We start from the raw sequence: 27,779 nt of genomic DNA on the forward strand, positions 1-27,779 counted from the left end.
CACAAAATCTAAAAACAAATAACACAAGAAAACTTTATGAATTGTAAATTATAATGTACAGTTCTGCATTATGATTTCGTAAATCACATCACTGTGTCAATCAGGACTGGCTCATTAAGCTGTTAATCTTATTATTTGCACCTATCCTCTGGCAGGAAATGAGTGTCTCCTTACTGCTTTTGCACAGATAAAACAGGCTTTTGCGCAGGAAGAACCCACATTCAAATGTATATTGACTGTATCATTATGGTGCAGCTTACTCCTCATGTCAGTATCTATGATGTGACGGCAGCATAAAAATGTAAATGCAGAGCATGAGGTACTCCAAGCCACCTTTATTCCTGTTTCAAAGCAGCAGCACAGAAGCTAGTATGTCGGCCGAATGTTAGATTGGGTTTTTTTTAGCTTTAGCAGGTTTGGTGTAATAGAGCACATCTCAGTGCTCAATAGAAGAGAAGAGCAATGGGGCTCATGGAATATGAATACTGAAAAATACGGAAAAAGCCTGCTTTATTTCAAATGATTCTGCCATTTAGTATAATTATGCAATGATCTGTGGATCACTTTGCGCAAAGAATTTTCTGAAAAAAAGTGTGAAAAGAAAAAATTGTAAAAAATATGAGTTCAAGTGCCATATTTGGTCTTCATATGAAATATAAATACTAAAAACAATATTATTCGTCACAACAGCAGGCTGTAGGGAGTCTTTCCTCCATCTGACAGCCGGTCACAGGAGCTGCACTGACATTAACACATTTTACCACATCACTTTCATTCCACAAAAGGGAAAAGGCATGCCTGTTTCCACTGGGCCCCTCTGGCTGCGCGGATCATTGCGGAAAAGGGAGCCAGCAGAGACCAGAACCAGCATGGGCTCAGGGGGATCTAAAGGTGATATAAAAAACACACCCAGCAACATTCAGGACTTGGGGCTAATGTAAACACACTGTCAGGTTGCAATCGTGTCAGAGAAACAGCATCCCCAGCATTGCTCTATCATATGACAGAGAACATTGGTCACACAGGTGTTGCATGAGTGGATGCTCTCCCTGACTGGGCCTCCTGGTCCACACTCCGGTTCTGGTGAAGGGGGGCAGGGGGGATATCTCACTGTTGCCTCAAGGGACTCCTACTGTACTGTACAAGGGGAGGACCCTTGATAAACTACAGCACAGGGGAAGACTTAGCACATCAATCAGGGAGAGACAGGGAGCAGGGTAGACGATGAGGAAGAATAGGAGAAAAAAGGGAGAGAAAGAAAAGGAGGGAGGGAGAAAGCTTTGAGGGAGAGTGAGATGCAGAAGCACCCTGCTCGAACCTTAAACACTTCAAATAGAACACTGTCTTTTTATGTCAATGACTTTATTTTGCATCACTTTATTTTTTAATTCAACCGGTATTCTTCAGTATTTGATTGGACTATCTTTTATCATTGCAGTTCACTGGTGCTATTGTGTTCTTGTCTTATTGTATTGCTTATCTTGCTTCATAATATGTGCTTTGGCAACACAACTGTACAACTCAACTGTTTGTCATGTTAAAAAAGCCAGCTGAAATTGAAACAAAACTGAAAATATAACCGAATGCACGTGGATGATATCGGCACGAGGTGACTACATCTCTGGTTTGCATCCTTCCTCCTTTCTAAACTTCAAAACTGCACACAATGTGTGAATGTCTTAACATTTTATCTGGACAGATACCATATCAAAAACATCTGGCCTCCATTCACTGGAAAAACATTACTGTTAATATTGATCATTTTCTCAGTTATGTTTTTAATGAAGATGTTCAGTTTGGTCACTGGTTAGAACAAGCTGAGAGATAGCTCAGTAAAATACAGTATATACACATAGAGGAAAGGGTACTTATATCTCGACACACATCAAACACAGACTCAAAGACCAGAGGCAGGAACAGTCAATCAAAAGACTGCTTGGCAGTGATTTATAATGGCATGCTTTTTATTGTAATCAAAGACAGACTTTGAACCAACTGTGCAAAAAGTGTCAGTGCACCGCATTACTCTCAACGCATGGGTAGACTCGAGCTCCAGTATGCTGTGATTTAATTTCAGGACCACGTAGCGGTCAGGTGGTCCTGAAATCTGATCCAAATCTCAGCATGGAGCTAGGACTGTTTTCTGAGCGGGGCTCTGTTTTGGACCCTCCAACCCAGCCTGACTGGATCCTGCCATGTCTACAGTTATTCTGTTTTCATTATTGTTTTGTAGTCTTGGGTTAGGGTTAGGGCCTGTCTTCTTGTTTTTTACACACACACACACACACACACACACACACACACACACAAATACAGCCATGCTGTCCCTGATGTAGCAGCTAATGATAGGACAATGTTGAAAGTACCAACCTGTGGATGGAAGAGAAAACCAGGTGCCGGTCGCATGTACTTGTCTTTAAGAGCCTCAAACGGATCGTTCATCTTCCTCTTCTCAACCCTGCTGATATACCACTTCTATCAGTTCTTACAAGCAAAAACATCAACCTCTGCATCAGTTCTTAGTTACTTATATGCCCACTCCATTAGTTCTTATGCACTAATAGATTTATTGAGTTGTTACCTGCAAACATGTTACTCACTCCATCAGTTCTTACATGCTAATAGATGTATTCTATTACTTCTTTCATGGTAATATACCCATGCTAATAAATATGTTAATATAATCACCCTATGAATTTATACAAGTTGATATAACCATTCTATTCTTTTCTGCATGCAAAACATCCTCTATCACACAGTATTCTTCAAAAAGAGTAGATTTCTGCTTCTTTATGAGCCATTCACCAAATGCTGGAGACCAAAGTGACTGCCTTTCGGGGGTGGGGGGTATGTTGGGTGGAGCTACACCCTGGAGATTCACATTACCTGTAGATGGGGTCCATGAAGAAGGGTGTGGGTCTGGCATGCTGCAACGAGGAGTCTGCTTTTGGTGTCACCACCTCTGCCTTTTCCTCTCCAAATATGTGGTTCTTCCTGGACTCGTCCCCTTTGGCTGACCCACCCCGGCTCCTGCTGCTCATGCTTAGGTCCAGGGGCTGGTCCTGACCAGCCGAAAGTGACACCCCCGGCTTCGAGGACACGGACGGAGGTGCCCGCTCCTCTTTGCGCTTGGTGGTGAGGTCAAAAGGTGACTCGGAGTTCCTGCTCTGGCCCTTCTTCATTTCACAGGGGGGTGACTGTGGCTCCAGCTTGAGGGGTGGGGGCCGTAGGTCTCGCTCGGGGAGGGGGTAGACAGGGGGGGAGAAAGCTGGGAAGAAAGGCAGGGGGAACATGGAAGGGTACGGCAGAGCCCCCACCTTTCTGTCCTGCAAACCGGCGAGCCCCGAGGAGCCGAAGTACTTCTCTGCAATGGAGGCGATGGCCTTGATGGAGTCGTTGACGGCGCCAGAAACAGCCGAGTGCTCATCCAGTGTTGGGGGAAAGAGGGCGTGGCCTGCGACAGAGGGCAGGTGCTGGGGGCTCCCGGCCTTCCTCTTCCGTGGTTTTCCATTCTCTCTGGTTCTCTCACGGTCCACCTCCCTGTCGTTGTCCTTGGTCCTATCTCGGTCGCTCTCCGGGTCACTCTCCAACTCTGAGCCGGACGTCGTCTCCAGATCGCTGCCGCTGGGCGTGCTGACGTCGTCGAGGTCGCTGCTCTCTGATTGGTCGCTCAGCTTACCCACGTGCCTCTGCTTGTTGGAGCTCTCCGTCTGGTGCTCGGCGCCCTGGGGATCGTTGGGGAGTGTCTCTTTGCAGAGTGTCTTCAGAAGGTTCTGGGCACCCTGCGTCCCCTGCAGAGGGGTCAAGAGAGGGCTCTTGCTGTGCTCGGTACCTGTGGGCCCCCTCACTGGGGAGGTGGCTGGGATGAGGGGGGGTCTGTGGTACAGTCCTGAGGGGAAGAGGCCAGGGAAGGTGAAGGGGAAGGCAGGGGCAGCGGGGAAAGTCAGCCCGCCGTGGTGCCTGTTTGCCCCAAAGTAGTCTGCCAGGCCAGCACCGCTGTGGCCGACCCCTCCAATGGCGGACTTGTCCAGCGTGGGGGTGCCAGGGAGCGAGATGCCCTGCGCAAACAACCCGCCCGCCGTGAAATGGTTCTTGCCCTCACAGAAGCGGCGGTGCTTGTTGAGGGATGAGGTGGTGCTGAACATCTGGCCGCAGTCCTTGCACTTGATCTGCGTGCGGCAGTCAGCGTGCATGCGCTTGTGCCGGCACAGGTTGGAGAACTGCGTGTAGGACTTATGGCACACCTCACCTGGAGACACACAGAGAGACAAACACGCCTCTCTCAGACATGCAGTACAAACATCACGTCAGCTGCTGCTCATTTCAGCAACATGCTGCTACGGGCTTAGGTAGGCTGGCACTAATAATGTCTGCTCAAAGTAGACTGTTTCAGAATATCTGTTTTAATTTCAGACCTTCTCTGGCAGGTCTGAAAACACACTATGTCTTCCATCCATACACACAGAGTGAGTGAGTTAATTGAGGGGGGTGTAATGGGTCTTCTGGTGCTAGCTATATCAGGCCGTGGCCATGACTGGGCTCCTCATTCTGGGTCTGTGCCACCTGTCACCTGCATATCAAGAGCACATCAGCGGAGCCAGCACTCCCATGGCTGTCTCCAGCGCCGGGAGACGCACAGAGACACAAAGAGCACAATGACTCTATTTTAAGCCTGAGAAGGAAGCTGAGCTGAATGAATCCTATCCTGGTTCCCATGGACTGAACTCCTGTCTGTCACTTCCCCTCCTTGCTCCACCAGCACGAGTCTTCCTGGAGTCCCACACCAGCAAGCCCCCAAGGAGGCACCTCTGCTGGCAGGGTGTCACACACACTATAATACATACATTACATCATACACTACATCACACACACACACACACACACACATAAATTCCACAGCATGACACCGTATCACACTTTCTACTCTGTATCAGACAGATTATAATACACACACACTGCAACCCACACTCCATACACTGTATAGGACCCAGTATATTACTCCCTCTACATATCACACATACCAAATCATGCACTATCATGCACACACAATATAAAACACAGTGTATATGTGTTTCATAACATGATAACCAACACTGAACAGTCTTTTACGTTAGCTGTTGTCTGACTAAGGCATTGAATAACTTTCGTACAACTTCCTTTGACTTATACACTCTATGCTTTTAACCATATATAACCCAGCTCCCTGCTTTAACAAAATGTCAAGATTCTGACAGATCTGAATCCATTATGACACCCCAGTCTTTTAAACATTGACTTTTTCACACCTTCTCTTTATCCACAGAAAAACACATAGGTGTGATCTGCAGGCCACATGAGTATGAGAACTCATACACCATACACTTGTGTCAGCCCTTACATCAGCTTACTGTAAACTGTAACTAAATATTATAAACACATTCCTTTAGCGTTTAAATATCACAGCTGATTAGTTAAATAAATGATCGGGGCTGAGCTCTCTAGGGCAACAGCAGCAACTGTCCTTCATACAGACACAGTACATTTCTGTCACCACACACACACATACACACGTGTGCGCACACACACACACACACACACACACACACACGTGCACACACACATACACACATACACACGTGCACACACACACACACACACGTGTACGTACCTGTGCACACACACAAATGCGCGTGCGCATGCACACACACACACACACACACTCACACACACACACACACGTACACACTCATGCACGCACGCACGCACACACACACACACACACACACACACACACACACACACACACACACACACATACAAACGCCAGGTGGAGTAACTCATGAGGCTGGGGCTCAGGGAAAAGAAGAAAGAGGAAGGGATACAGTCACCAGACTTTTTCTATCTGGTGTGATGGGGTTGACGGATGAGAGGAGGTCACTGTGTGCAGGTTAGTGAATAAGGGAGGGATCAGTGTTTGTGGGTTCCTATATGAAGGCTACTACTTTGTGGAATTGTGTTGAGGGTAATGTAAGAAAGCTGGTGTTCACACAATCATCTACAGCCGAGCAACTGTGAATTCCTGTAAAGCAGAAACTGTTAAATATAATTTCAGTTTACTAACATCTGAGAAATTGCATGTGTTAATTTCAATGTTTTTTGGTAACCAACATTCATTTCAGCTATATTTGAATCTTAAAAGATAAAAATGAGCTAACACAATATCACACACGATTAGCCATGCAAGTTCATGCATAACATTCAAATGTAAACATTGCAATCGTTCAAGTGTTACATTTTCATGATCGTTATCAAGAGGTAGAGTTACACAATAACATTGACCACAGTAGCCTACTACACTACTACTACACTTTCTTACCCATGGCTACACAACAACAAAGGGGGGGAGGGGATTTCTATCTAAGAAAGAACTAGAAAAAGTGTGCAGACTTACATATGAAGGGTCTTAGGGACTTACATATGAAGGGCTTGACGCTGCTGTGGATGTGCTTGTGCTGTTTCAGCCCTGAGGAAGTGGCAAAGGTCTTGCCACAGTCTGGGCAGGCATGTGCCCGGGCACCAACATGCTGAGAGCGGATGTGTCTCTGCAGGTTACTGGGGTCCGTGAACACCTGCTGGGGAGGGGGACAAAGGGGGGGGTCACCCACCTGAGCCTCTGGAGACACATACATACGGACAGACAGACAGACAGACACACACACACACACACACACACACACAAGCAGACAACCTTCTGTGGCAAATGACATTTTGGCAGTGGAAACAAAAAAAAACGGTTTCCATCTACTGAATTGACAGGATTTTTTCAGGCAGCATTTAGATGTTTACAGAGATGAAGAAACCCCTCTGAAAAGCAGAAAGTTCTGTAATCCTCTGGCATTGCATTACAGAGCTCAGGAATGCTGCACTTCTACTGTCATGGTCTCTCTGCCAAGGGCCTTCCTTAAATGTGCATAGAGTTACTTCGATGTCTGTCCTTATGTACAAAACGCAGGATGGATGTACACTATTTTTATCAGTCAAGCATATGAAACAATTACAAACGCACTCATATTGCTGATAGAGTACACATATTCTAAATTCTCTTGTAAATTCAAAAGTGTCTGATTTTTGAACACATCAAGACAAACTCTTCATCGAGCACATAATATGGCCATATCATGAACAGTGGAGAAAAAAAAGAAAACTTCTGAGACTGAGACAAAGGCAGAGAATATAAGATGTGCAATGTTCAGATGCGCAAATCTCTCAAGTAAAAAAACTGCCAGACAACAATTTTGTTGTTGCTGTGAATGAAGCATATACGCAACATGAAAACTGAGCTTGGGCAGGTTTACAGTCTAAGTCAAAATGAAGGTCACGGTGATGGCTCTTGTTAATTGTTAGCATGCCTCAATGAAAAATAAAGGTCTGGGTTGGAATGGTGTGTCAGCTTGTTAAGGAGTTATTTGGAACAGTAGAAGTGATAAGTATCACACTCTTCATTTTAAAAGAATCACAAAGATCCCACATATATTACTGAACTGACATTGTACCTGTAATATCACAGCGTTGTAATATCTTTTAATGTCTCATTCAGAGGACTATGGCTCAGGTCCCCTTATGTGCTCTGGCTGCAAAGGAATCCCATATTTCTGAACAATGCTATAAGGGATCTAGCTATGTGTGACTTAAAGAGGGCTCTGATATCCCTGACTGTAGACAGGCTGTTGTGGCTGAGAACCCAACGGCTGGTAACACCTCTGTATGTGCATGGATAGCATGACTTCACCAAGCTGGTCTCATCATTGCACAGATTTAAGAGAATTTCCTCAGACTTCTCCAGATGTATTAGCTGTTCTGTGTTCTTAGCAAAGAAATCAAAAGCTGTTTTTGAAGCCTCTTGCCTGAATGCCAGTTTAGTAAAGTTTTCCAAAATTTGAAAAGTTCATCCATTTGCATGCCATTTTGAATTAAGTCATACTTGTCACGTTTATAGAAAAGTGTTTTTTCATACTGATTACATTGCTTTATCCTTAGCAACTAGTATTAGCGATTTCATTCTGCCTTAGTACACTGGCATGTAAATGTACTGTATTTGGGAAATGTTTTAGTAATATTCATATGCATCACAAACAGTACTGCCAAGTTTACATGTTTCATTCAGCCACAGGCAAATGTTCCTACCCACAGTCTTTCTGGTTAATCACACACAGTGGAAGAAAAACTATCCTACACAGTTGGATGGGGATGAAATTTGTTGACGTGTTGCTTGGGAAAAAATGCTCACAGCTCTTGATAAAACTGGTAAAGTCAGAAATTGAGGAGGTCTCTGTCTAGTGTCTGTTGTTATGTGACTGTTTAGTGTGTAAGTAAACTGGCACTTTAAAGGCAGTAATCAAAGGCAATGTGATCATAACAGCTAAAGTCTTCACTGTACCTTTGAGCAGTTTTCACATTCATAGTGCTTGCCACTGTCATGTGACATCTGATGGCGAATCAGATTTGATTTCCAGTTGAAGGCCTTGGGGCACTGGTCGCACTTATACTCGCGCTCCTCTGAGTGTGTCAGGGCATGTGCCTCCAGACTGCAAGACAGACAGGGAGACACACAGCTGTCACAACCAGACATCCAGCTCAACCATCCAACCAGCTCACATTTTCTCTCCCATCTTTATTTAACACAAAACCTGCAGGTGAATGTTATACAGCATCACCTCATATGGAACAATTTAGCTAAACACAAGGTAATGGGAGTTAGGAAGAATACAGGGGGGTAAAGGAGGAGGGATGGAAATGGTACAGGTGGTCACGGAAGGTACCTCACCTCTGGGCATCGGGGAACACCTGGTCGCACTCCTTACACTCTTGAAGGCTGTGAGGGATATGGCGAGTGCGCAGGTCATGAGGGTCGTGAAGGTCACGGGGGTCGCGCAGGTCGTGAGGGTCGTGCAGGTCGTGGGAATCCCGCAGGTCATGGTGGTGAAGGTCGTTGCTTGCCAGGTTGGGCAGGCTCTGGTCCCCCAGGGAGAGGGCAGAATGGGGTGTCCCACAGGGCTGCTTCTGGTGATCCAGTAACTCGGTCCGAGACTCAAAGTGCTGATCACACTCCTCACACCGGTACTGTCTCTCTTCTGTGGGGTAGAGAGAGAGAGAGAGAGAGAGAGAGAGAGAAAGAGAGAGAGAGAGAGTGTAATTCTCTGTGTGTGAGAGACTGTGTCCATGTGTGGTCTGGGGTCTGAAACTGACCGTGAATATCAGGAGCCATGGTCTCACATGAACGCTCCTCTGTCTTCATGTACAGTAACAGCTCCTCTCCGGGGGCAATGTCACGCGTTACCTTGTACAATATCTACAGAAACACACAGAAAATTAAGGGAAATTAAGACACTTGGCACAGACACACACATACACACACATGCACATCAACAAACAGACTCACCCATCTGGTCATAACAAACATGCACCCAAGGTGGTAAATGAAACGGAAGAATGGACAGAAGTGTAAGAAATATAAAAAATTACATCATACTTTCTTTTTTCAGTTTTAAATAAAATGGAGAGAGAGCTTTACTTCACTAAATCCACTGCAGAGAGGTACATACATCAATGTTCCCCATAATAAGAGCCACACCCAGTGATCACAACACCCTATGTACCCGGATGGGTCTGACAGAGTGAGCAGACATGCATGGAGCAGCATAAAGGTTCTGGAATTGTTTGACTTCCCTTGCAAACACAATGGTGCTGCGCGAACAATCGAGAGCGCGTTATTTTTGGCACTGCTTGAAGGTTTAACTTATTAACTTCCTGTCCTGAGCTGCGTTGACATTTGGATTGTGACTTATTAGAGTGAGACAGGGGCTTCTCGGAAACACAGAGGTTACAGAGACACTGCCCTTGAAGATAGTTCAGAGCCAGACCTTCAATGCCTCCACATGACATGGGCCAGGCAGGAACAGAAAGTGCAGGTTATTGCGATCTGAGGGATAACTGGGGTTCCCATTGTTCCTGAAAGAATGCAGGGAACTGAGCACAAGACCCAGTCCTCTGAGAACACAGTCCTGCCCTCTTTCCTGCTGATCACAGATATCCCTGACGTGCCTCTACCCTTCACACTTATGAGCTATAATAATATTGTGACTTTCAAACAATACAGAGAAGCTGAAATATAGCTGGAGGGCTTTTGTTTGTCTGTGTGGGGAGACTGATACAGGCCTGAGGTCTGGAGCACTGCTGCGGTTTGTAAATTGATCCCAACAGCACTTTTGTAGCTGCCTCTTGTGAGAGAGGGGGCAAAATCCTGCCACTTGTCAGGATTCCAGATTATTGTGTGTATCTGCACCCACGTACGAGGGACACAATCTGGCAGTTCTGTATAGACACTATCCATTTGTTGCCTTGGCATGAGGCTCCTTGACAAACAGAGGTGCAGAAGAACTGTGGGGGGTGGTGAGGGTAGGGGTCTGAGGCACAAGCAGCAGATACAGAGGACTAAGAGAGTAACAGACTGCCAAAGTGTTCAGTGCACCAATCAGAATCTGTGTCACAGTGGTCCATGAATCACTTAGCATGTGTCATTGTTTGCCAATTAGAATGTGTCACAGCCCTCAGTACACCAATCAGAAAGAGCATTCCATGACTCTATTCTCCTCTCAGAGTCCCACAATGATGTGTTTTCCTGAGGTTGGAACCAGGCTCAAAATGAGTCAGAAAAATAACAGGTTGGCAGAGTTTGCCTGTGCTGACCCCCACCCACCCGCACGCACACACACACACACACACACGCAAACACACATGATGACTCACATTCACAAGCACCCCTACCCCTCCTCCTCCAGGAAATTCCAGGTAAATCCCAAATCCTTGAACCCTGACAGGGCTGGTCTCTCAATACTCTTTATTACTGTCCTTATCACTTCAGGGAGAGAAGCACCCCAGAGTCACAGTGAAACAACACCCTCACCCTCACACACACACACACACACACACACACACACACAGCGCGCAGTATCTCAGTATATTCTGAAGATTCTATCTGTAGCTTTTAACACTATAAGTCCATGAGTTAAAAACTGGTTTCACAGATGACTCCCTGCCTACAGAGGAATCAGACACTATTTTCAGTGCTGTTCGTCACCTTGAAATCATTAGTCACCTGTACAAACAATGAAGGTGATTTTCCTAGTGTTGCTTGGAAAACGATTGGTCATTACATCCACCACTCTAGGCAACTGCAGACCTAAAGACTGTTTATCTCACTTATTAAACCATACAGATATGATAATGAATACAAAACATAAAGCACCACATTAACTCTTTTTTAATGTTTATACACACAGAAATATAGCTCCACAGAAATCGAATTATTTGAACACCCCTACACAGTTTTATCAAATAGGCAACTGCAATATTTCATAACATATGAAATATTAATTTAAATAACTGGGATCTAAAACTACTTAATTTTTTTTTTAGAAATACCACTGAGAAACGTCCCTATCATTTTTGTCCTATAATCATCCTCATCGTAATCCTCAACACAAACATGCGATGCTCATCTCTAACAACCATCTTAATGCAAGCAGGTGATAATCATCGCTGACTTCAAAGCCTTCTCTTTGCTGTTAGACTCACAGCTATTGAGCAGTGTTATCTGTGTTGCCTCTGCGCTGCATACCTGGCCACCCACAACTTTATTCTCTAGAAGGACCAAGACAGGGCCAGTGTACACACTTACACACAGACATACACGCAAATTCACACAGACACACGCACGTTCATGCACATGTCCATGAGCGCACACACATTCACTTGCACATGTGTATAGCTACACACAAAGACATACATACCCACTCATACACAAATATGCAAACAGAAACATGCAAACACATATGTATGTATACATGCACAGCCATGCACATTCACATGCAATCTCACACAGACATGCACGCGCACATGCTCACACACATGCACACGTACACATGAAGACAGATACATTCTCAGACACAGAGAGACATGAAGAGGCACACAAGTACAATCAGATGGGTTAGAGTGAGGATCAGCCACACAGGTAGAGATACTGATCTAAGCACTTTGATTTCACCACGTTTGTCTTATTTAATTCATGAGGCTTCATGCCCACTTGATCAGTTCATTGAAATGCCTGCCTTTGTCAGTGAGCTGTAATGTGTAATTTGAAATGATGACTGACCCGATGGAAGAAAGAGACCAAGTGTGCTCTGACTGAGCCCTAGCTCAGAATAACCAGACAAGGCTAATACTATTACATGAATACATTTATTTGAGTATGTAATCATCCCTAACACAAAACTATATTCTTTTGTTTTGATATTTTGATAAACTATTATTTTCATTGTTATACAATCCTACCAGTAGCAATAATAATAATAATAATTATATTAATAATAATAATATGATAGTAATTATTTTGTTATCATATTTGTCATTATCATCATCAACAATTATCCTAATTCATTATAATGGACATTATAATAATTACATTATAATTAGCATAGCCATAATTAATATAGATTAATTATATATCTGTTCATTTATTGATTGTATTTATTCATTTGACTGAATCCAGTCACATGTTGTACATTCCAGTTTTATTCCAGAAAGGATGTGCGTGGCTGGGAGATCTGCTTGCTGTAATTGAGGTGTAATTCCAGTTTAAGGTCTTATGTGAGTTTGAGAAAAAAAAAAAGTTTGGCCATTACATTAGACACCTTCATTTTTAAAAATGCACATGTGAGGTGACTAAGGCTTGTGTGTATTTTCTATTTTTCACAACCAGGCCATCGTCTGGTGTTTCCAGCTCACATGGAATCAAGCCTCCTCTTTGTAAATGTATGTTAACTGAAACACAAACACGGCCAATCCATCAAAAGCCTGGCCTTAACAATCTGCTACAAATACTGTATCTATTAAAAGAGAAAGATGTGAACATATGCACACGAGCCATAGAAGCCTGACCTCACACTTGCAACCATGCTCATGCTTCTCCAGAGAAAAAAAAGAAATATTTCTGTAGAGAGGTGATGAAAATGGGATTGTCACGTTCCTGAAATATTTCAGAGTTTATCATGAGGTTGTAAGGTGCGCAGAAATATCAACACGCACAGACACTCTCCCTTTCTCTTGCTCTCTCTCTCTTTCACACACACACACACACACACACACACACACACACACACACACACACACACACACACACACAAACATACGCACATACTCCATACTCTTACTCACAGACGCACAAACAAGGTGCTGCCAAGGTGAACAGGGCAGGACGATATCTGAGTGTTAGCTCACAACAATACCTTTTAACACAACAGTGAGCAGGGCATGAGGGCATGCCGTACCCCCTCCCCCTCTCCCTCCTGGGCACACACACTCTCCTCACATACCTGATCCTCACGCTGGCACGCAGTGAGGTTGTGCTGGTGGGCTAGTGGGGCGAACTGGACGTGCTTCAGCCAGCTCCCGATATCAGGCTGGCTGGCATCCGAGCAGAACTTCACATGGCCCGACTCATCCAAGGCCTGAACACACACAGAGCGAGAGACATGGATCAAACTGTGATCTCTATCTATACAGGTTACTGTGTCCTCACTGGCAGACCGCATACCTCCCACAGAGAGACCATATAGTTAGTACTGTGAGTTTTTAAGCTGACACACACACACCTAACTCACACACACATACACACACATACAGAAATATATAAACATGCACACTGACACACACACATAAACTGAGATTCACAAACAAACAAAAATACACATTAACTGATGCATATAATTTCTACACACACAATGAAAACACTTAAACACTGAGAAATGAATACAAATAATGAGACACAACAAACTCACACACAGGCATACACAGAACCCTTACAAAAAATTCTCTCAAATGTTCTCTCTCCTGGACATTTAAAAGCACACAGCTAACTGTACTGTGCATGTTTTAGTAGTACATTAAATATGATTCATTAATTCAACATAATTTTTCTAATGTCACTTCTAGAACATAAACCGAACAATCATCAGTCATTTTTTAAAAATAATTTACCTAAATGTTTGAGAGAGTAAAACACATTTACAGAGATTTGCAAAGAAGACATACACCAATAAATCAGCTAAAGCATGATATACTTGAAGTCAAGCATTCATACTTAAATTGGGTAGTTTTTGAATAATTAAAACGTATTACGTTGTGAATATTACAATCTATTTTTCTCAAACTTCGTAATGAACTAGCTAATGGAAAAGAAAACCTAACTATTTCTCCAATAAGTTTTAAATGTTTTCGGTACAGATAGGGCGCTCGCGCTGATGCTTGAAAGTCTCTCACTAAAACTAGTTTTCATGGCCAGTCGGAATCAGACAAAAGCGCCTTATCTGTGGACCTGAAAGGGGCCAAAAGTATCTGCAGAGTTTATCTAACCTCTAAGAGGTCTACAACATGCAAATCAAATCAGTTCCAATGCGTTGTTTCGGACCATTAACTTGCAGCAAACTAAATTCTCTGAATATCGCAGAAACGCTATTTTCATATCTGTTTTTGACATTACTTAATTACTTACTATGTATTTGTGTAAACTGTTATCTACAATAAATCAACCCCCTCCACACACACACCGATTCCTCAGCAAATATAATTCAGCTTCCAGGCTTCGAAAAAATTTATTGTACTACATTTTAACTGTCAACAATTTGAAAAACATCACAGCTTTTCATGCAGCCTAGAGAAAAGTATATATTTTTAAATACATAAATGTATAGATTAATGTGGCCTATAAATTATTTTAACATGCATAAATGATAAAATTCAATTTTGCAGACAGGTCTAATTTTTAAAAAAGGTATTTGACGAGTTCACACATATTAAACTCATCAAAAAGTGTACACAAGGCTAAATTCTGTTTATTTAATAATATTGCAAATATACAGACGCAAATAAAAATGCATAATTATTTTTTAAATAAACAATCGGTGTCTGTCATTACATCATGTTCAATATAATTATTTACCTGGAAAAAAAACAACGGTGGTTTTTCAGTATCGAAAGTAGGCTTCAACAACAGGCGATGAAAACGATTTAATTCCAAACTAAAATCGAGAATACAGTCGCACTGCGGACTTTTCCAATGATAAATGCAAAAATGTATTGTCCCAGAAGTTACCGCATTTGTCCTCAAACAATTCTGTACCCCAACCGGGACTGTCACTCACACAGGACACGGTAATGAGAGATGAACAGCAACGCTTGCTAATCTACTTCACACATTTAAGAATCATGCGATTAAAGGGTAAATTAAGCGGCAAACGAAATTTCATATTCAAAATATCACATTAAAAAACTTTTTCACCCAACTCGCCGCACATTAATTCTAATAACAAAACGTTGTTATGATACGCTGAATTATTAAGATGTAATAAGTGTTTTAATTTTACAAGCAGTGTTGTTAATTTGCCAAAGTCGATGAATGGCCAATTCAGTATCATTCTGCCGCAATACGCACGAGTCCAAAACAGGCTATGAGTATGTGCAAGCTTGTCTGAATTTTGTTCTGAAACGAAAGAGAAGAGAGCTGCATCTTACCGTCCTAAATCCGGCGCTTTTGCTTTACTCGGCAAATATTACAGGTGGACTGGGGGTCAGAAAAACTTCCAGAAAAACAAAAAACTTCAGTCGTGGTGGAGAAAGAAAGAAAGAAAGAAAAAAAAAACAATCACAATGATCGCCAGTGATGTGCAAAGGTAACCGTTTAGGTCGTTCGTGCTCCAAGGGTTGAACGTCCTGGCTTCTTAAAATACCCTCGTTTTAAAAAATACCCTGAGATTTAAAGAACTGGATATTTTTCTTTCTCTTTTTCACACCCTTGGGCTTTCTTCACTTTCTCTCTTATTGTCAACTGGACATCAAGTTAATCCCCCGGCACATTAACTTCTTCCAACTTCATCCCAGACCAGCAGTCCGTCCCTCAGTGGAACTCCCAGGTGTCCCGCAGCAGAGCGGACGGGGAGTGCCCCTTTCCTTTTTTTCACCGTGTGATAGCGAGATGGCAGAATCGCCCACCTTTTTTCGTATCCCGTCTGTATGATATGTGTGTTTCTATTTCACGGACTGTCTCTTTAAAGAGGATGTTGCTCGCCCATCCATACAGAGCAATGCGGTCCGGGCTATCTTGCCTGTCCGCGATCGGAAGTTGAACGACGCTCCCTTCAGTAAATTTTTAAAGTGACAGCAGCCCGCATGGAGAGGAGAGGTCAGAGAAAGGTCGGGACAGGGTCCTATTGGATTGACTACGAATGCAGCAGCCCCAAATTTCGTTCGTTGATAAAACCATCAACCACTCATGATATCTTGCACATTTTCCTTTTTGATGATGTGTGTGAGAGTGTGTGTTGAGAGGGGTGGAGTGGGATGGAAGGGGGGTGGTGTGTCTGAACCTAAACATGATACATCGTGCAAAATACTACTAACCCCCAACCCCCCCCCCCCCCCCCCCCCCACACACACACACACACCAAAAACAAACAAACAAACAAACACAAAAAAAATACTTTAAACACAAAACATATACGCAGCTTGTTTCAGTTTATGGTAGCTTTTAATTTAAAATTTAAAAACAAATCACCATAGCTCTTCTTTGGAATTAAATATCAATTTGAATTGTTTCCCCTCGTGCCATTCGTGTTACACCTGCTGCATGGGACAGACAGAATGCTACCCTGAGCCCTAGAACAGAATGGCTTCGGACACTCACAGGTGAGGGTGGGCAGCTCTTTCTCCAATCTCCGTTGTCCGCATTCAAATGAATGACAAACTTTTGAACGAGAACTATGTGTGTTCTTGAATTTACGACCAACTGACACCTGAAATAAAGACCTATTTTTAAAAAGAATTTCTACACTTTAATGTGCAAGTTATACTGCAATCTCTAGAATTCCACTTCCATCAACTAATGTGAAAATTAATTAATTAATAAATTAATAATATTCACTAATAGCATTCGAAACCACACGTTATAGCCGTAAACGTAGCCATACAGCTATTAAGTAATATGATTTAAAACAATAAACTACAAAATAAATTGAAACAATAAAAAGTGCAAGTATAAAACTTGCAGAGCAGTTTGGAAGCGGGGAAAAGGACGAAGTTCAATTCTCAAGCTTGTCTGGGGGGGGGGGGGGGGGGGGGGGGTGAACGCGAGGAGAAGATGATTAATATGTCTCAGTGGCCCGCTATCTGTGGCATTGAACTTCTATTTCAGATAATGCCCATTGTTTTAGAAAATCGCAGAGCAAACGTAGGAAGGACAGGAAAAATCACGTGTAAATAAGCCGGACCTCGCCAGAGATTCCCATACTCTGCGCTGCTTGAGAACCGAAAAGAGACCCCGGTTCGCCGGCCATTGATTTCCTGCCTTTCCTCGACTTGTCCATTGTTGGAACCTTTTTTAATTTAGCCATAAATTGGGAAAGCTCGAGCTATGAGCTGTTCTATTTTCTTCCTGTCAGGATGAGGGATTTGTTTTATGATTCATTGTGTATTAAATACAAGTAATCTGGGAAAGTGATTGCGCGCGGACTCTGCGGGACTGATCGAGGATTCTGATAGAGACTGCTCAGTCCTTTCTGAAAAGGAGGAAACGTTAGCGGATAAACAAAGGGTTTTGTGGTATCAGTACCAGGTCCGGGGTAAATTGGGGTAAAAGTGATAGGACTGGAACCAGTGCTGTCAGTGCATATAGATATATCTGTCGGGAGGTGGCGCTCTGCAATGACTAAACTTTTTGGAGCAGAGTTCAAATTTAACACACCGTTTTATGCCGTAAAGGCAGATATTAAGCAAATGTACGTTTTTTTAGGGTTGGGGGGATGGTAAATTTGGTGTATTCATGGTTAGTTACATGAATGCCAGGACACACATATTTACATACCTAACGAATTTCCCTATGTACCTCCGTAAATCGCATCAGTCAAGCTCAGAAACGAAGGGTAGGGTAGGGTGGGGGTCTTGGGGGGGGGGTCATTGCTTGCATGTCCGCAGAATTGCCGCATATAACATCATCTATGCTTGGGCGTAAAATCGCTAAATGGAATATGAAAAATTCAGTTGTATAGCCTTGAACTGAAAATCACCTGAACGACCGATAATAAAATGCTCAGATTTATAATTTATCAAGTGGAAAAGAGAATTAGTTATCTTATGGGCAAGTTAATTACTTAAAGTTGCAGATACACCACGACAAATATGTATGACTATTACTATAAAGCATAACTGTTTATGTTTGCATATATCCTTGTATTTATATAATCCTGCATGCTCATACAGTGTCTTTTCAATTGCCCCTTTTAAAGTTAAACCCTCTATCTGACCAACATGTAACAGCTGTTTATCAACACATTACAGAGCAACAAACCTGCTAGAGGGAGTTTTCCCTTTTTAAATCACACCCTGCTTCTTGCCTTTTAATGCGTCTTTAAATAGGACGCTTCCGGAAATCATTTATACATTTTAACTACCATCTAATTCTTCACCAGTTTTGATGTTTATTAATTTGCATGGTTGTTTGTATTAGCTGCGCAACCCCGTTAAAGCAGAATTTTAATGCGACATTTTGGAAAATGTATTCCATTGTAAGAAGTTTCCGAAAGTCCTAGTATGGATTTATTACATTCGATATGGCGGGAAAGCTTATGTTAATTGAGACTTGCTTGACTTAAGCCTCATCAATCTAAGACGTATTCAAAAGCCTTTCAACCATTGTCTCCAGAAGTACGTCGGTCCCGTTTTTGAAAAGATTTAAACTGTTGGGTTTGTTTACATACAGTAAGTCAGCATATTAGTCAGTCTATTAAAGCATTAGACCGCTTCATGGAGGATATTCCCACAAGGGCGAAAACTGATGCCGAGAAGCAGCGCGCCTTCTCCGGCGTCCCTAAAGCCCCAGAGCCGGTCTAATGGAAACCCTGTGTGTAAGAAGCATTCCACCACATCCTTCAGGAAAAAAAGGAACAACATATCGCGGGTAAAATCCAATGAAATATTTCAACCATTCATTGGTATAGACCTCCCACTGACACACGTGAAAAGCTGAAATAACTTAAATTAAGCGTCCATTGTGTTTCCCTGCAGATTGGCGGCTCTGGAATATATATTATAAGTGAAGGGCGATTCAATGCAAGCAATAGCAAAAGTCATTCAAAATCAATAGTCTAACGAATACGACTCAATACACATAAACACACAACTTTTGTGATTAGTTAAAAACTTGTGTTGTATTTAGTACTTTTAAAAGAATTTGTGAATGATGTGTTTGACGTTTGGCTGATCCAAAGTGTGGAAAGACAATACGCCCACGTTAAAATCTACATCTTGATCATAGCAGAAACTTGACCCGTTATCAAATCCTGTCATTTGGGAACTCGCCCTCTTGTAAACTAAAATTGTGCATACGCACAACCCACACAATTTCCTTTTGACATCTCAGTATGTTCATACATTTGCATTTATTATTTTATGTATGATCAATCATTGAAATTGTAATTAGCTCTTTTGACACGGATTTTCAGAGTGCACCTCAAAATCCAAAGCAGAATTATAACGGATACCACATGAAACTGAAATAATAATAATAATAATAATAATGATAATAATAATAATAAAGAAAGAAAGGAAATGCAGAGTGGCACAGAAATTCACAGATTTAATAAAACCAGCTCACACTATAGTAAAACGATGTCAGAATGCGACACATAACTATTAAGATTTTACATGAAATACGCTTTTGAAAGAATACACATTTGCCTGAAATTGGTTATAATCCGCATCAGAAAGAAATACATTGTGTCTAAATCGTTATCAATTACATGTCTCTACGTACCAAATATTCACGTTAAAACGATTTTTAAATACTTTTTGCTACTCTTATTGTCTGAATTTATAATGGTTGCGTGGAAAATGTGAACTAGCTGTATCAGCTGTACATCTGCCATACACTTGATCAAAACATTTTGGGAACCGCAGGTTCCGAGTCCGAGTAAGAGGCTACGTAACTATGCGCTCAGGAGCGACTTTCAGAATAGGTGATTCGTGGCACGTGGAGTGACTTGGAGTAGTTATGTGAGGTGTGAGGCATGTATGGTGCGTGTATGCACCCCGACAGCCAGAGCAACGCACAGGCCCTCTCTCCCAAAAATCTACAGTTTAGGAGCAGTTTCCTCGCGGGCCAATTACCATTAAAAGAAAAGGGAGGAAATGAAAGGGGAAAAATGTAAATAAAAAATTTCCCTGGTCTGGAAGTAGGCCCGTAGCGAGCGCGTGTTAATCTCCACCTCAGTAATTTGGTTCTCCAGGAGAAGACAGGAGCCCCGCTGCTGTGCCCTGCACTTCATAAATCACAGCTTTATGTGGACAAGGTCAGCGCACCCCTGCCTCCGCCCGGCCCGTCCCAGCGGCGCAGTGCAGCCGCCATGTTTACCCTCCCGCTCGGGGCTCTCACGACCAGACCAGCGCACTTCTAATTACTTTTGATTATTTTCATTTGCCAGGGTCAGCCAGGCATTCCAGGAGAGGGCGATTTCCTACAAATTCGGCGGCCTTTGAGGAGAGGGTCCTGTGTGTTTTCTGTATTAGTGCCTCATCATTTCTGCACTGTCTGCAGGGTCTTTTCCACTCTCTACCCTCTCTTAGAACTGTCAACTCTCTCAACTGGTCAGTTGGTCAGTTGGGCGCATTTCATCCTTGCATCGAGGGGTTTTCACACACTTAGGAGGGGACAGCCGACTGCAGACTCGAGAACTTAAATAATCAATAACACAACATATAAATACTATTCATACACACACAATCAACTCCTATACGTAGAGATGCAATTTTTTTGAACAAGCACGACTGAAACTTAAGTATTAAACCTGAAAGGTTTAGGGCAATGCCAAGGCTCCCATGTGACGCCATGTGTTCTATATAAAACGATGAAAACTTATATTCCAAATGTATGTTTATCCACTTACATGAAGGTGGGCATCTTCATGTAAACATGCTCACTTTTTTCTGTACACCAATGCCCAAGGTGCACTGTGTCCTGGTACTGAGCACTGTTTCAACGTAAAATGTGTAAACTAAGAGCAAAAAGTTGGCCTCCAAAGTCGAAAATTATTCCGCTGTGGTCCCTGAAATTAATGTATTGGTTGAAGTGTCCTTTGCCGTGTTTCCCGTGTTTCGACAGCAGCTCTCTGAAGCAGGAATGTTGTGCGAAGGGGATTTATTGAGGCAGAGAGGAGTCAGAGACTGTAATCATCACAAATACTTCCTCCTCAGCGCATTCGAACACAGAGCACAGTGTGTGCAGACCACGGGGTGCGATAAAGTCCGCCACCAAGTCAAAGGTAACGTTTTTAAAACATAAATTTAGTGGGGGGAAAGCGCGTACACACGGAACACGCTGGAAACTTAAACAAGCCCCCCCGGGTCGAAGGAGGGTAATTAGTGTGTGCTGTTTACTGCTGCAGGGAGAACAAATTGCTTCTTAAACGCTCATAGATATCATCTTTAACTTTAAAGTAGAGAAGGTGGAAAAGAACGTAGTTGCTTACTTCAGATGATGAGCGTACCCTCTGCACATTCGTTACATTTACAGAGCTGTCTGGCCTCGTTCAAAGTGCCACTTGATACCGCAACTGCATGATTTTAGTACACAATCTCAAGTCTAAAGGCTAATACTTTATGTGAGATATCTGCTGGGAAAATTTCCCCTGCTTACAGGGTCTGGCATGGGGACCAGGGGGTTACATGTTCCCTAGATTACCAGCTCATTCTCTCAGAGTGACGGCAGACCCCCAATGCAAAAACACAGACCCATTATACAGCAACCTCAGGTATTAAATCAGGCGAAGCTGGATTTCAGAAATAGCAATGGAATTAATTTGAAGTGTACTATGTGTAATAAAGTATGATAAAGTGGTGTAATTCAAAAAAAGTTGTGGCTTTCTTCACTCCATTGAAAAAGCAGGTGTTATGGAAGGATTTGCATAGCATGCGCACACATAGCCGACACATAGCCATCCATGTAAAGTTTTTTCTCCACACAATAGTTTATCACTTACAAGTGCTTCCATGGTTAACTCCAAAGGTAAAACTATTGTGCGGATAAGAAAAAGAAATAGAAACAATACTTTTCCTAATGTAATCAAATGGAGTGATGCTTCTGTCCACAGTAGGCTACTGTGCCACACTCCTACACGTTGCTTCTTCACAGGAGGCAAAAAACAAAATAACACTATTCTAAGAGGATCAGAGCAAGACAGGTGTCTGCCTTAAAGAGAGACACACATATCTTAGCAGGGATGAATATGCTGTGTGTATGACTATGGGGGGTGGGGGGAGGAGGGAAGTATCTGACATCAAGGTAGGTCTGTGTGCATGTGTGGAACATCGGTTGTTGGGGGCGCTGTGTGGAGTGTGTGGTTGGTGACGTGTGAAGGGGAGAGGGAAGGACATGCAGACAGGACAGAGGATTTGTTCTGTGCCTCTGGACTCCCCTGGAGGGGACTACCACACTCGGAATACATAAATCTAAACCACAGATCTTACAAGAGCACTCTACACTCAATATGCAACACCTACTAAAGGGACAGGATTCTGGGGTTCACTTCTTCTCTGGTGAGATGATTACAGTATGTAAACCTTTAGCCAGCCATCATGAAGCCAAGTCCCAGATCCTGTCTGTCATTTGAATGTTTCAATCTGTGACTTTCACTGACTGAAAGGGGATGCAGAAAAGCTGGGCCATTATCCCACATATCAGATTTTGCTATTCCTTCACACCCCTGTATCATGATGACTATGCAAAAAGGAAACTCTACTGGGAAATTTAATTTAGGTCTACAAGTACCCACAGTGCACCTTATACTATGCAGTGTGTGTGTGTGTGTGTGTGTGTGTGTGTGTGTGTGTGTTCTTTAAAGCCCATCTCAGATAACACACAAACTCAAGGCAGCACTCACGTTAAAAAAAGCAGAAATGTGGTGTAACTTGTACACTAGATATCTTCGCTAGATACTAGCTTTAGAGGACACCATCAGTCAGCCAGAGGTTTATATTTAACCCAGGTCTAGCTTTACCCAAGGCAATGAGGGAAAAGCTCTTGACAAAAGCCTGTGTATTAGATCACACCAGCCTGGAGTGCAACTTCCTGTGAGGAATCACTCAACAGAAAGTGGTCCTCTGAGAGTGTCTGCTTCAACATCCATATAACGTCTCTGTAATGTCCCCACAATTTCCTTTTTCTTTGGCAGTGTCTCTGCTTTTTCTGGCCCCTGTCAGAGAGTCCAGAACAGACTGGAGATCATCCAGTTTTGTGGATCATCAAATCTACTGACTGGATCATCAAATTTACACAATGGATTACCAGTCTACTGAGTGCATCACCAAATCTACTAAATGAACGAAAATCTACCCACTGTAGATCTCCAAATCTTTATATTTTGGATGACCAGATATGCCCTACTGGGTCACCAGCCATAGCTACTGTGGATCACTAAATCTTTCTACCGTTGTCTCTATAGCCCAAATGTACCTATAATCAAGTCTGAGGCTAGTCTGTGAGGCTAATCCAGAGATTTTCTGTAATCATACACAACCACATTTAAAAAAGTCAGACTTGATTGAGTGACACACTCAAAGGCTATTTAATTCAAGACCAATCATTGTAATGTCACCCAGTTTTGGGGTAATTTTCTGAGCAGAGGCTGAGGTTGGCTGAAGATAAATCAGCCTTTATGATCAGCGCTTGTAGTGTTTATGGAGCTGTGTTGTGAGGGCCTGATTTGGGGATCAATCACGCACAGTGTCTCGTCACCAGGGACGGAGGGATCGATGTTTGTCTCTGAGCAGAATAATGGAGCGCCGCTGGACTATGACCAGACCATTTCTCCCGGCAACGTCTGAGAGGTGCCAAGGCCGCACGCCTGCCCCACGCCCCGTGCTGGCCGCGTCTCAGCCGGCAGCTGGTGGCCTGGGAGCGAGCAAGTTGGGCCTGGTCCAGGTGGCGTGTCACACTGGGAAGAGGCCGGGTGTAAAGGTATACATTTGTGAATGTCACATGCTGCTCTGGGGGGGGGGGGGGTTCACAGTTACTCTTTCACTTTCTCTTCACAACTCTGCCCAAGAAGCTAAGAAACAACAAGAACATACTTCTGTGTTGAAAGTTAGCAGAGTTCAGCATTCAGAAGTGGGCACCTGTTCATACATTCACACGTTTGCACACATACACACAAACAATATTAAGTGTGACAGACTGACACACACCCTCTCCTGACTGATCCATGATCTACACAGGCTGAAGGCATTTACACACTCAACAAAATACATCTCTATTATACATCAACCAAATCGATTGCCTTTTTAAATGTGTATCGTTTTTGAATTAGAGGAAGTTGGACTTGATTATGCTGGCCCCACAGAAGTATTCCGGTCTCACCAGCCCACTGCATGTCTGCCGGGTTCAGACTATCAGCGACTGAGAAATTAACTGTCACAACACCACCCCCCCTACCCCCAAGTCCCGGAAAACCAGACTCCTGGCCACTGGGAAGAAAATTCCACCTTCCTTGCATCCCTCACTCCTTCTCTGTGAGTAATTTGTTCAGTCGGCCTGTTTATAGAAGTGAAGATATTCGTAATCAAGCTGTGACAGTGTGTACACTGTGTGGACGTCCTGATAGAACACAACGTATTCAATTTCTGTTTGTTTGACAGGAGCGCTGTCTCTCTCTCTCACCTCGACAGGAAGACCCCCATCTATTCAGCAGGGGTCATGACCCTCACAGCGTTCCTCTAGCTCTCTCAAGTGCTAACACATATTCAGTAAATGAAGAGTCTCTTCTGTGAGGGAAAACAAATGAGCTTCTTAAACAAGAGAGGAGTGCGAATGTAATGCGCGTTGGCTCATGTTTATGATGTAATCTGCGGGGACCCGTTTTTATGATGTAATCGATGGTGTGTGGTGTTGATAATACTGGAGGGGTCTCAGTAGGATTAGGTGTTCTAAGTTTGAACGCTTCTCCTTAAGGTTGTGGACAGAGATGCAGCACTGGGAGGCAGGCATTTGAATGCTGTTCCATGTGCAAGATAAAACAAATGAGTAGCCATCCACATCCTACCAGAACACAGTTCGAGGATCACTAACTCCTCCCTCCTGTTCATTCCGTAACAGTCACCGTTTCCTTTTGAACAACGACTACTGATATCAGCACCTCAACAAAGAGCACACACCGCTGAGGTGTAAAACAACTATAAGAAGGAAACAGGGGGCCTGGAGTGTGTGTGTGTGTGTGTGTGTGTGTGTGTGTGTTGGGGTGGGTGGGGGGGGGGGTGTACTGAGGAGCTGGCTCTGCTGTAATCTCAGGGCTGAATAGACGTCGCTCTTAATAGAACCCCGTCGTCCGGCTGCCACAGAGAAAGCAGAGCTGTAATGGATGGGATGGGCTCATGCTCCCCCTCTCCTGTGCTGACCCCTGTGCTGGTCAGGACTGTGAGCTAAAGAAGCATTGTAGCCCGGGGGCTGATTGAAAGGAGGGGGGGGGGGGGCAGCCGTGCTGATAGACCAATTTCCCAGCTCTGCGAGCAGTGGGTTGTGATTGATGAGTGCCGGCGCTGGTGAGAGGAGGGCTATCACATGCCATCACATAAATACTCATTCAGCTCCCATTCTGCCCGACAGGCCAGTGACAGCTTTGTCCTGTCTCAGATATCACTGGAGGGAAAATACTCCATTAATCATGCGTAATTAACTTTTCCAGGGCTCTGCTGGAACCAGTACGGGCTCTCAGATAAATCCCAGTGTCTTAACTGGGATTCAGGACTTATTAAACCCAGAGGCTGCTGGGAGTCCCCTTAGAGCAGCCCGCTTTGTACAGGAAACGGGTTCATTAGTAGCAGTTTAGGCTCTAATGGGTCCCACACAGGCGCAGCCTGCTCAAACGGGCCAGGATCACAAACCGTGGCGCACAATATCCTGTTGATCTGCGCAGAGTCGTTACAGCGTTCCGTTTGAAGTTGGGGAAAAGCCCCCATAAGCGGCAGCCTGTGCGCGGCCTCCCTTTCCCATCAGAGAGTGCACACACAGCACTGGCGGGGTGGGATTCTCTACCCTGCAGCTGCCCAAGCAGCGTGACCCCCCCCGCCTCCCCAATCTCCCTAACATCCCTCGCAAACCTCATCTGCATTAAAGCCAGCCCCCTTCCCGCTTTGCGCGGTTCAGCCGACAGCTGGGTCTGTGTGAAGGTACCAGATGTGGCAGGCCGCCGGGGGACGCCGTTCCTGGGATGGAGCTGTCCTGCTCTCCCTGCATTTCCCTTGTATTCTGCCACCGAGCTCCTGTCTCCCGCTGTGCTGCGTTGGAACTAAATGGAAGTGACCACCTCAAGCTGTTCCCTGTCCGCTGCCAGCCGGGCAGTCTCAGGGGCTCCGCGAGGACCTGCCGCAGGTGTGGCCTGGGGGGGGGGGGGGAGTGGTGGGGGAGGGGGTGTTCCATTACCTCTCTGTTTAAGGTAATCTCCAGCGAGTTCACCGTGCGCCCCTGACCCCCACCCACAAGATTGGAGCGCTGCTCACCCCTCAGCCTCTCTGAAAGATTTATACCACCAGCCTGAGTACACTTTCTCTCTGCCTGCCTCACTTCCCGTTTAACTGTACCTCCATCAATCCCTGATAAAAAAGCAACAGAAACACACACTTACAAATTAACACACACACACATACACACACACCACCTGGTGGTTGCTTTTACAGATAAGATGAGAGCCACTGTGATTCTCAGACGGTCTCTCTCTCTCTTTTTATGTCGTTCACATTCTATCTACTCATTTAACAACAGTGACCTGTTTTACATAATTTCCAATTTGGTCATAGGCACAGCTTGCAGTGGAACAAGTCACAGAGCAATTTCAAGAGCAACAAATAAACCAGCTTTGTATTAATTCAGAAGAAAATGAAAGACCCGAGTAGACTGCAGAACGGTCATATCAGCGCTACCGGCGATTGGGGGAGTTCTTTCCCTCTGTCAGTGTTAATTCAGACTGGGGGCACTGTGTCTCTCTGCTGCCAACAGTTATGGGTTAGCACTGAGGCCCTCAGAACCAGTCGCACAGAAACCCAGCCCGTCTGTCTGCTCTGAGCGGAGGAGCCAGTGAACAGCTGGGCCGAGCCAGAACCAACCCAGAGCAGCCAAAAACACCCGAGGTTATGAAAGACAGAGCAACAACTCTAGGACAGGACCAACAGCAGATAAACCAGGGAGAGATCTGATAGGATTCCAGGCAGTGTAATTACTGTGGGGGGTCAATAGTGTGAATACTGAGTGCAAACTTTTCAATAGGTGAAAACCTGAGTAGATCTGAGGCATTCAGTTGTTAGCTGTCTTCCAAGAAGGCGGGTTTGGAAACAGATTCTGTAACAAGTGCATTCTGGGCAGGAAGGAACATTTGTGAGTTTCCAATAAGCCCACTTAAGATGATGTATCTACTACAAGACCACACTCTTGCAGTTCCAGTGCCCCCTGTTTTCTCCATTCATTTTCCCATTACCACTATTACAACTATTACAACTGTTACTATTACAACTCTAAAATCAGTATGTATATATAATTTAATCTGCCTTTAATTATTTATTAGGGTGTTCAAGGATTAATAACGAGGTAAAGTACTACAGAATATTTGTGAATGCACATTATAGACCTAGCCTAATGTTTCCAAAATTTAGCACTG

General features: G+C 43.9%; 1 protein-coding gene across 8 annotated transcripts in view; it reads right to left on the reverse strand.

The window, feature by feature from the left end:
* Window positions 1-27,779, reverse strand: part of mecom (MDS1 and EVI1 complex locus) — a 72,083-nt gene that overhangs the window by 10,919 nt on the left and 33,385 nt on the right. The window contains exons 2-8 of one of the 8 annotated variants that reach the window (XM_036536380.1): window positions 13,410-13,544; window positions 9,226-9,328; window positions 8,804-9,110; window positions 8,417-8,564; window positions 6,431-6,608; window positions 2,887-4,249; window positions 2,371-2,461 (exon numbers count right to left, since the gene is read on the reverse strand). In XM_036536380.1, the coding sequence (XP_036392273.1) occupies window positions 2,371-2,461; window positions 2,887-4,249; window positions 6,431-6,608; window positions 8,417-8,564; window positions 8,804-9,110; window positions 9,226-9,328; window positions 13,410-13,544 (2,325 nt within the window). Of the gene's footprint in view, window positions 1-2,370; window positions 2,462-2,886; window positions 4,250-6,430; window positions 6,612-8,416; window positions 8,565-8,803; window positions 9,111-9,225; window positions 9,329-13,409; window positions 13,545-27,779 lie in introns of all 8 variants that reach the window. The other 7 variants (XM_036536384.1, XM_036536386.1, XM_036536381.1 and 4 more) reach the window with 7 other exon arrangements.

Source organism: Megalops cyprinoides, chromosome 9 (assembly GCF_013368585.1).
Source record: "Megalops cyprinoides isolate fMegCyp1 chromosome 9, fMegCyp1.pri, whole genome shotgun sequence".
Taxonomy (NCBI): domain Eukaryota; kingdom Metazoa; phylum Chordata; class Actinopteri; order Elopiformes; family Megalopidae; genus Megalops; species Megalops cyprinoides.